We start from the raw sequence: 9,925 nt of genomic DNA, 5'->3' as shown, positions 1-9,925 counted from the left end.
ATTTTCAATCAATGGTAAATTTTTCAAATCAATAATACATTTTCAAACTCGTGTTTTTTGAATAGTTGTGTTTATTCAAAATATTCACATTAAAATACTATAACTTTTTATAAATAATTAAATGGCAAAATAAATAAATATAAAATCAAAATTTCACAATCACATCTTGACAAACACGCATACAATAAAATTAATCACAATAATCACTGTTACACATATACACGTAAAATCATTTAAAATAACAATTGATTCATAAGGTGAACACATTTATATAAATATAATTTTGTGAAAATTGAAGTGTTACATTTATTGCTATTAAAATGAAGCAATCTCTCTCTCTCTCTCTCTCTCTCTCTCTCTCTCTATCTAAAAAAAAAAAGCTTTAAACTGAGTTTATTTTTTACTCATCTTAAACTTCTTTGGAAAAACCAAACTTGCATTGATCCTGGGCTGAATACTCTTTAAAATAAAAATAACTTGATATTTTTCAACAACTAATATTAATTGTTAAATTGTTAATTTATTGGAGGTAAAAAAAAACACCATTGTTACTCCTCCATTCTCTAAGCATGTTTGTTTATGCAGAAGATGAGACGAGAGAGTTAGGTGCGATATATTATAAGAAGAAAGTCTTAATTTCTTTTGTTTGGCAGGCAAAGAAATAACAACGAGGGAAGTCTAAAACATGGGACCCACCCCAAAAACCTTTCTCTTCAGATATGCGAAGAAAGTGCACCATTTTGCTGCTTTTCTAGTTATGCCACTAACTCATGATAACACGTCATTGTCTTTTATGTTCCAACATTTTATTCAATTAAATTAAATTTGCACACTAATTAAATTAGATTAATTTAATTATTCTATACATTTTAAATTAAATAAATAATCATCTTTAGACTAATGTAATTAATTTAAAAAATCTAGTGTAATTAAAATAATAAAATCTAATGTAAATAACAAATTACACCTACTCTAATGTCAAAAATAAACGTTTGACACAAGGATATTTTTGTCTTTTCATGAATTAAACACGCATCTCTCTTCTATTTCTCCCCTCTTTCTTTTAAACCAGACACCTACTCTTAATCTAGTCTATTTTTCACATCTTTCTCTTTTCTCATATTCTCTCTTACCTATTTCTTTCTTCACAACATCTCTTCTAAACCAAACACACCATAACTCTCTTAATTCAACTATCAATCAAATCAATCTTATAATAATACTTTTGCATTTAAAGGAAAGAAAAGAAAATAGCCATAACAAGGACAACATAGAGCAAATTGCAATAAAATATCTTACTGCTACTAGTACTTTTGTTGATGTTGGTCATACTTGGTTGTTTGTATTAATTAATTAATCTATCCAAGCACGTTAACTTCAACCTTCGAATTTTCAATTCAGACAACGCCAACTCTCTTGTCTCTTTCTTCCATCTCTACGCGTGTTTGTTTAACCAAATCAATTCTACTGTTTCACAACCAAAAATGCTCTCTGCCTTTTGATTTCATTTCATTCATTCTCCAGATTCAATTACTCTTCTTCTACCATGACATCTGGTAACACATGTTTTACTTTTTCTGTTTAATCATCAATATCATTCATTCTCTTTTACTCTTTATACTTAATTTGGCGTTGAATTCAGTTGAAGTGAACCACATCACTTGACTTGGTTTTTTTGCTTTGAATTGGGGACCATCATGGTTTTGTAAATCACGTGTTTAGTATATTCTCTATAGTAGACGTTTATTTATGCATTTTGATTTCATTTTTATTCAATTATTTTGCTCTCTTTTACACATTCTGTTTCCAACTACTATTATCATAAACCATTAGAATTTTCAACAATTTATTGCTTCTGTATATAGTAGAAAAAGTTTATTTCTTAGGGTGTAGAAAAGAGGAATAATTCTTTTCTGCTACTATGACAAAAAATCTTGGAAAGGTGTGGGAAAATAAAAATGATAGGAAGGTTTGAATTCTAATTGAATTAACAATTATTATTGTTGCCTCAGGTTATGAATATGATATCGATGATCTGTATCAAGAAGCTCAAAGGAGATGGTTGAAGCCTGCAGAAGTGATGTACATTTTACAGAATCATGAAAAGTATCAGTTCACTCAAGAGCCCCCGCAACAGCCAACAAGTAACATCTTTAACTCTTCCTGTGTTAAAAGTTATAACTGTTAGATGTTAGCTAGGAGTAACTGATCGGTAGTTAGCTAGTTAGTTAGTTAGTTAGTTATTTGGTGTTAGCTTGTAGCCTTGTAGCTTTTTACTTGTATACTTGTATATAAGGTGAAAAAACCAGAGACTTCACATTTGCGCCCTGTTTTGGATAAGCTACTTAATTAAGTGTTTATATTATAACCGCTTATCATATAAGTGCCAACGTATAAGCTATTTTTATGACCAAAGATAAAATTAAGTCAAACTGTTTCCATATAAGCTATAAGCCGAAAAACAGCTTATGGACATGTCACAAGCAGTTTCTATAAGGTCTCAAACAGTCTCATAAGTGTTTCTGTCAGTAGATAAACTTCAATAAGCTAGTCTAAGCAAACCGTTGAGAGGAATAGATTCATTTGATTAAGTTTTCTGTTGTTCAATTGCATTTCATAAGATCCTTTTTGTTTCTTAGAGTGACTATAATTGCTGCTGCATGTTAACATTATCAATTGGTCTTCTAAACAGGTGGTTCGCTGTTTCTGTTTAACAGAAGAGTATTACGTTTCTTCCGGAAAGATGGTCATGCCTGGCGGAAGAAAAGAGATGGAAGAGCTGTAGGAGAAGCCCACGAACGGCTGAAGGTGCATTATAAGTGTTTATGTTCTATGTTTATACGTTGTTCATGAAAAAGGAAAATTTATCCGCGGCTACTAATGTTAAGAGTCCCAGTCATGGGAATGTTGTTCATATTATACATGTAAAAGAGGGTATAAAATTCATAGCACCCCTGGGTTATTAAAATTAAAAATACATTTTCAAAACTTCGATAAATGTCTGAAAAATACAACAGTGCTAATGATAATATAATTCATGAATCTATGATCTTACTATGAATGATTCATGTTATGTGAACATGAAACTTGATGTTTAAAGTTTTCTAACCCTTTCAACTTTCAAGATGCTTTTGTAAAAATAATAAATTATCCATCTGGCAATTACGCTTTTTATACATTAGACAAAACCAATTCCTGTTTTGTAGTTATAGTACTTTTAGCCTGTTTTGAAAACATAATTCACTTTCTATGGCTATATTCATGACTTTTGGTCAACATTTGTTTTGCAATGGTATTGCATATATTGATTTTTTTTATTTTTTATTACACTTTAAACAATCACACTAATCTGCATGACTAGGTTGGAAATGTTGAAGCCATAAATTGTTACTATGCACATGGAGAGCAGAACCCTACTTTCCAGAGGCGGAGCTATTGGATGTTGAATCCGTGAGTAAATTTCTGCTGCTGCCTAATTGCTCGTCCTTCATACTATCAAGCTTATTACCATATGTTGTATATCCTTTAAAACGAACATACAATATTCATTTTTTATAAAAGCACATACTAAAAGTAGCTAAATATTAAATGAATTGCAAAGATTTTAGGTTTTGAAATGAATTCCACCATCAACATACATAATTTGATCATCCATGTGTTATTGTAGCAGTTGTCATAACCACTTGTGCTGTTGTTTCATGGCAGGGAATTTGACCACATTGTTCTCGTTCATTACAGAGACACAAGTGAGGTGAGTCTTCAGAACATGATTCCAGATAAGCATAATAATAGTACTTGTTATTTTCTATAATGTCCCTACAGAAAAACTTCGGAAAGGAATCCATTTGTGTAATATGGTTTAATTTCCTATCATGTTCTTCATTAGTTACTTTACAGTTTAATACTTCCTTCTTTTGCACTGTTCGCTTTTAAAATAAAATTATTATTATAGTTATTTTTCCTGATTTGTTAAATTGTAATCATTTTCCATATTCTTATATACTAAAATTTTGTAAATGACTCCTTTAATAATCCATCCATAAGCTGTTTATATCTTTTCTTAAGCTTGTTCTTGTATGGCAAAAAAAAAAAAAAAGTGATGAAAATACTGCGTTTTTCACCGTGTTTATTTGTACTCACGTGTTGTAGGGAAGGCTCAGTTCTGGACCTGGCACACAATTGTCACCGGGTTCTTCTGCGTATAGTCCGAGTCCTAGCTCATATAGTACTCAGAATCCAGGGTCAACGTCCGTTGTTTATGACGCCTATGAACCTAATCAGAGCTTCTCCAGTCCTGGATCTGCAGAAGTTACCTCTTATAACAATGGAATGACTTACTCAGAAGGAGCAGAAGCAGAATCAGAAACCTCAGCTGACTTTAAGGTTACTCAAGCTTTGCGCCGATTGGAGGTGCAGTTAAGTTTGAATGAGGACAACATTGAAGAAATTGCTCCCTTCTACAACGAGCATGAAGCTACCGGTGATTCCAAACCACAGAATCATCAAGGGATGATGTGCAAGCAAGAGGAATCCACAGCTCTCTCTGGACCAGATAACCAGGGGCTATTTTATGATGGATATAATGGAAGGCAAGGTAATATAAAAAAAAAAACTTGAGCTGTTGAGAATGTATACATGCATTTACTCAGTGAAATATCTGGGTGTTTTAGTATGTATGCTCCCTTATAGACGACTTTCTTTTACTTATCTAACTGATACTTGTCACATCTTTTTCCCGCACGGATAGTATTCTGTAATTGTCGATTGGAATTTGTAGCAGAACTGTTTAGATTAAGTTTTTAACAGCTATCATACCATAATAAATCTTCTTATTTGCTGCCTTCTGTGGTAAAATTCTCTTGTGCAAGCCTGATTCCCCAATTGTTATATGCTGGTTGTTTTGTGTGAATAAAAGGAATGTTGGAAAAAATAATAAAAAAGGTTTGAAACCACTCTCTCACAACTAGGTTACTTGTATTTCACATTATTCTAATCGAAACTCAAGTGATCTCAAGATTTACATGTAAAAAAGTGGAACAGTCTTTAAAGGTTCCATAGGAAATTCCTTGTTACATAATGTATGAAAGATTATTTTCCCTATTTCATGGTTGACAAGTAAAATAAATAGTCTTGTCTTGAAACATTTCATGTGGCCGATGAGTCATATGAAGACTAGGTTAGCACTTGACAAAGTCTTGAACGATAGCTATAAAACTCAATTTGAGAGAAAAGGCTTGATATTATTGAAAAAGATGTTGCAAAGAACAGTGTTACATGGTTATAGGGTGGTAAGTGGTGACATCTGACCTGAATTAGGACTCTAATTAAACAAGAAAAATACTAAGGTTAAGGAAAAAGTTCAAGAAAAATACAAATAAGAAGCCACGACTCATGCTTAAGCAATGGATTTCAGGCTTAAAAAAGGCTCAATCACGTAAGCTCTAGCTGTGACATTGCCAGGATTGAAAGGAGCTTTTCATTTATATTGTACCAGCCCCGTAACTCTGCTTAGGACCTCTGATTAAACGAGGAAAATACAAAAAAAGCCACTAATAAGGCTTAAAAAATGGATTTTGGGCTCAAAATCAGCCCAATCATGTAAACTCCTGTTGCGACAGTGACAAGCTTGAAAGGAGCTTTACCTTGATATTGTATAGGCCGTATAACTTCACTTAAGCCCATTCAACATCATTGGACTGCATGTTTATGCTGCTGACACATAGCCTGCTCTAGGCACCATTTCACCACACTAGTTGCCAAAGGTTTGCTTATGAAATTGTTGTGGTTTTGGCTCTACTCCAATTTTCTCCTAAAGCTAGTTAGTTTTTTCATCCACTGTAAACCATATCTTCTTTCATAATTTGAATTTCAAGTGAAATTTAGCGCTGTCCGGATCTTGTTTTCTCCTCTTCGTTAAAATTAAACATCAACTGCTAAGAGAGGAGACTATAAATGCTGAAAGTGGTGTATATTCTTGTAGGTGATAGTGGTGAAAGTTATCATGAATTACTAGACCATGATTTCCCTGATGGAAATGAAAAGGCTCTATCATGGAAAAATGTATACATGCCAGCAGGAAATGTAAGTATTGCTAGAACATATTTCACAAAATTTGTATCATTTGCCAATTTACGTTTATTCAGATCTTGATATAAAAAATTTCTTGTGTTTCTGCAATTCTTAAAATTTGATACTTAAAGCAGGAGAGTTCACCATCTTCTTCATTAATGGAACCAGTTACGAACCCGGAAAACTATTGCTGGACAAATTTCAACACTGATAATGCTGGAAACTGTATGATTTATTTTCACCTTATCAATTTAACAGTTTTTTTTGGCTTATTTTGGAGTTCCTTCCACCTCTGATGCACCTCACATGTTACCAGCTGTTTTCTCACTACCTCAAGGTGTTGATGAAGTCACACTTCCTCCATATTCTTCTATGGATGAAACACAAGAAATTCGTTCTAGCTACTATTCGACATTGTTTGACCAAAGCCAAATTGGAGCATCTCATGATGCTGGTTCAAGCTTAACTGTTTCACAAAAACAGAAATTTACTATTAAGGCAGTCTCCCCAGAATGGGGTTATTCCTCTGAGACTACAAAGGTTTGTTCCTTTCTAGGCTGATTGCTTGCATGCCTTACACTATGATTTCTGACTGGTGGTATCTCTGAAAATGAAAGTGTTCATTCTTGTTATTAACATTATTTGTGCCTATGAGTTACCTAGGTTCCTGAAAATCTTTACAATCTATATATGACCTAGTGGAAATCTATATAAAATTGGTTTGGTACTGTGCAATTATATATAAAGCCCATGCTATTTATAAATAAGAGTTTAATTGGTATGCATTGTCAGTGAAAAAAAGTTTTTCACACGCATCTAATTATATTTCACCGCATAGATATTTGAGGAGTCAATTTAGGAATTTAATACAGCGAAGTAGCACAATGAATCAATAATCGAATGCATGTATAAAACATTTTTACACTAACACTGTATTTAAAGTAAATTAAATCCATAAATAATCAGGTTAGGATATGTTGCTCATGCTTTGTGGCTTTGGACATTTAAGCTCAACTAGTTTGGAGCATATCTCTCTCTAACTTTCTTATCTTAAAATGATTTGGTATCATAGATGCTTTCCTGATTTGATTCCTAAAGCTCGATGTGCTATGCACAGGTTTTCATTATTGGGTCTTTTCTCTGTCATCCCTCTGATTCTGCCTGGGCCTGTATGCTTGGTGATGTTGAAGTTCCTGTTGAGCTAATTCAGGATGGTGTAATGTGTTGTGAAGTTCCATCTCACATTCCTGGAAAGGTTACTCTGTGCATTACTTCTGGAAACCGGGAGTCATGCAGTGAAGTCAGAGAGTTTGAGTATCGTGATAAGACCAAGAATTTCACCGACCCTGCTCCATTGGAAAGAGAAGCCACCAGAACTCCAGATGAGCTGTTATTACTTGTTAGATTTGGGCAGATGCTGCTTTCTGAGTCATCTGTAAGTAATGATAACAACGAATCGGGAATTTTCATAAAACAGAAGGCTGATGATGATTCATGGAGCCATATTATAGAGGCTCTACTATTTGGCAGTGAAAATTCTTCTGGTACTATCAATTGGCTTCTTGAAGAGCTACTAAAGGATAAGCTACAGGCGTGGCTTACTTCCAGATCTCGGGAAGTAGATGAAGAGACGGGCTGTTCTTTGTCCAAGAAAGAGCAGGGGATTATTCACATGGTTGCTGGGTTGGGTTTTGAGTGGGCCTTGAACCCTATTCTCAGTTGCGGTGTGAATATAAATTTCCGTGATGTCAATGGGTGGACTGCCCTTCATTGGGCTGCACGTTTTGGAAGGTAAAACTCAAACTGCTTGCTATTATGTTAGTTTATTTATTTATTTTTGGGGATAGATGTTGATATTTTCATTCAAGGTTCAAATGCATAGTTTTATTTTTCAGTAAACAAAAATGTTGGTTAATCCACCATCTGCCAAGACTGATGATCGTATCAAGAATAATCAATAAAAGCCTGAATTATTTAAAAGACACTTTCATAATTTGGCCGATCCCTTTTAAAATATTCTTGATATTTTTTGACTGAAGTGTTTGTTATTCCATACAGGGAAAAAATGGTTGCATCACTTATAGCTTCTGGTGCATCTGCTGGAGCAGTGACAGATCCAAGTGCACAAGATCCAATTGGTAAAACTGCGGCATCCATTGCAGCTAGCAGCGGGCATAAGGGACTGGCAGGGTATCTTTCTGAGGTAGCTCTAACAAGCCATCTGTCATCTCTTACACTGGAAGAGAATGAGCTATCTAAAAGTTCTGCGGAGCTTCAAGCAGATTTAACTGTTAGTAATGTCTCCAAGGAAAATATTGCTTTCAGTGAGGATCGGACCTCACTCAAAGATACCTTAGCTGCTGTCAGAAATACAACTCAGGCAGCTGCACGGATACAAGCTGCTTTTCGATCACATTCATTTAGAAAACGGAGAACAAAAGAAACAAATGCTGTTATGAGTGGACATGATATAAGTGCAAGTAGTGTTGGTGACATGCCAGAGCTTTATGCTATGTCAAGACTTGCCTTTCGAAACTCACGTGAACATAACTCAGCTGCATTATCAATTCAGAAGAAATATCGAGGTTGGAAAGGTCGCAAAGATTTCCTATCATTGCGCCAAAAAGTAGTGAAGATACAGGTAATGGAAGTTAGCATAACAATTTGACCTGAAAAATTGAAATGATGAGAGCTATATGGATATTATTCTTATTTTTATATATTAAGTAGCATTCATGATTCAATGACAGAGATATAAATTGATTTGTGAACAGAAATTAAGAGGATCTATAAGGTTATATATATATATATATATATATGAGAGAGAGAGAGAGAGAGAGAGAGAGAGATGTATCCTAACTATACTAGCATTTTTCATTCAAAAAAATGAAGAGAGAAACAATTATAGGAAATACACATGTATACCTTCAACTGCATTATTATCAAACTTCAGTTATTTCTAATTTATTTGTGTAGGCTCATGTGAGAGGTTACCAAGTTAGGAAGCATTACAAAGTATTATGGGCAGTTGGAATCTTGGACAAGGTTGTGCTAAGATGGCGGAGAAAAGGAGTCGGTTTACGGGGTTTCAAACCAGAGATGCAGGTTAACGAAAATGAAGATGAAGATATTCTCAAAGTGTTCCGAAAACAGAAAGTAGATGTGGAAATTGAAAAGGCTGTCTCAAGAGTGCTGTCCATGGTCAAATCTCCTGATGCTCGTGAGCAATATCATCGCATGCTTGAGAAGTATCGTCAAGCCAAGGTAAGTTGGTCGTCAAAGCAACAAAATGAAATCTTTTGATTATATTTTGGCAGTTAATACCTCTTTTCTTTAGCATTTGATTGTTTTCCATCCTATAAAAATTGATGATGTGCCACTCACATAATCAAATGTTTTGCATGATGCTTCCATAGGGCATTTTATACTGTGAGAGTCGGAAGTAACCATGAAGATCTATAAACCATTTTGACTTTACATTGTCATTCATTGCTTTTTGTTACAATGTATAAATTGGCAACTCTTTTGCAGGCCGAACTTGCACAAACAAGTGAAGAAAAATCGGTAACAACTTCTGTAGAAGATTTTTTAAACATGGATGATGATTTTTATTAATATCCCTGGGGAGCAACGCTAGCCTTACTAATTTCAACTCTATTGCATTATTAGTTTCCGGCATCAACATTCTGTTGGTCTTTGTATTTGTATCTAGATGCTTAGAACAAGCTGACATGTTAGTTGTTAAAAAAGTAGATTGTATGTATATTGGTGATCATGAGGTGGAAGTGATGGTGAAATTAATCTTTGTAAAGTATAAAATGGTCTTGAATGCAGTGGGACATGATTTCGAGTTGAA

At 34.1% G+C, this 9,925-nt stretch overlaps 1 protein-coding gene across 2 annotated transcripts; it reads left to right on the top strand.

The window, feature by feature from the left end:
• Positions 1–1,379: 1,379 nt before the first annotated feature.
• Positions 1,380–9,925, top strand: LOC146933170 (Calmodulin-binding transcription activator protein with CG-1 and Ankyrin domain). 2 transcript variants are annotated; one of them, XM_085704908.1, is made up of 13 exons: positions 1,380–1,556; positions 2,013–2,144; positions 2,693–2,808; positions 3,362–3,450; positions 3,706–3,751; positions 4,150–4,594; positions 5,981–6,081; positions 6,204–6,294; positions 6,386–6,609; positions 7,187–7,860; positions 8,128–8,710; positions 9,046–9,333; positions 9,601–9,925. In XM_085704908.1, the coding sequence occupies exons 1-13, from the start codon at positions 1,547–1,549 to the stop codon at positions 9,682–9,684; spliced, it is 2,883 nt and encodes a 960-aa protein (XP_085561034.1). In that variant the 5' UTR covers positions 1,380–1,546; the 3' UTR covers positions 9,685–9,925. The 2 variants fall into 2 exon arrangements, with proteins under 2 accessions (XP_085561034.1, XP_085561033.1); XM_085704907.1 differs by having other exon boundaries at positions 6,201–6,294.

This window comes from Medicago sativa, chromosome 4, assembly GCF_051527215.1.
Source record: "Medicago sativa cultivar Bolivia chromosome 4, Bolivia_mono, whole genome shotgun sequence".
NCBI classification, from domain to species: domain Eukaryota; kingdom Viridiplantae; phylum Streptophyta; class Magnoliopsida; order Fabales; family Fabaceae; genus Medicago; species Medicago sativa.
Note: the sequence above shows the minus strand (reverse complement) of the source record. Positions and strands in the feature narration are given on the sequence as shown.

Excerpts from the sequence above, each read along its gene's own strand:
- LOC146933170 (XM_085704907.1), top strand. Across the intron at positions 8,711-9,045 it reads AAAAAGTAGTGAAGATACAG|GCTCATGTGAGAGGTTACCA; the intron begins GTAATGGAAGTT and ends TTATTTGTGTAG. Across the intron at positions 9,334-9,600 it reads AGAAGTATCGTCAAGCCAAG|GCCGAACTTGCACAAACAAG; the intron begins GTAAGTTGGTCG and ends ACTCTTTTGCAG.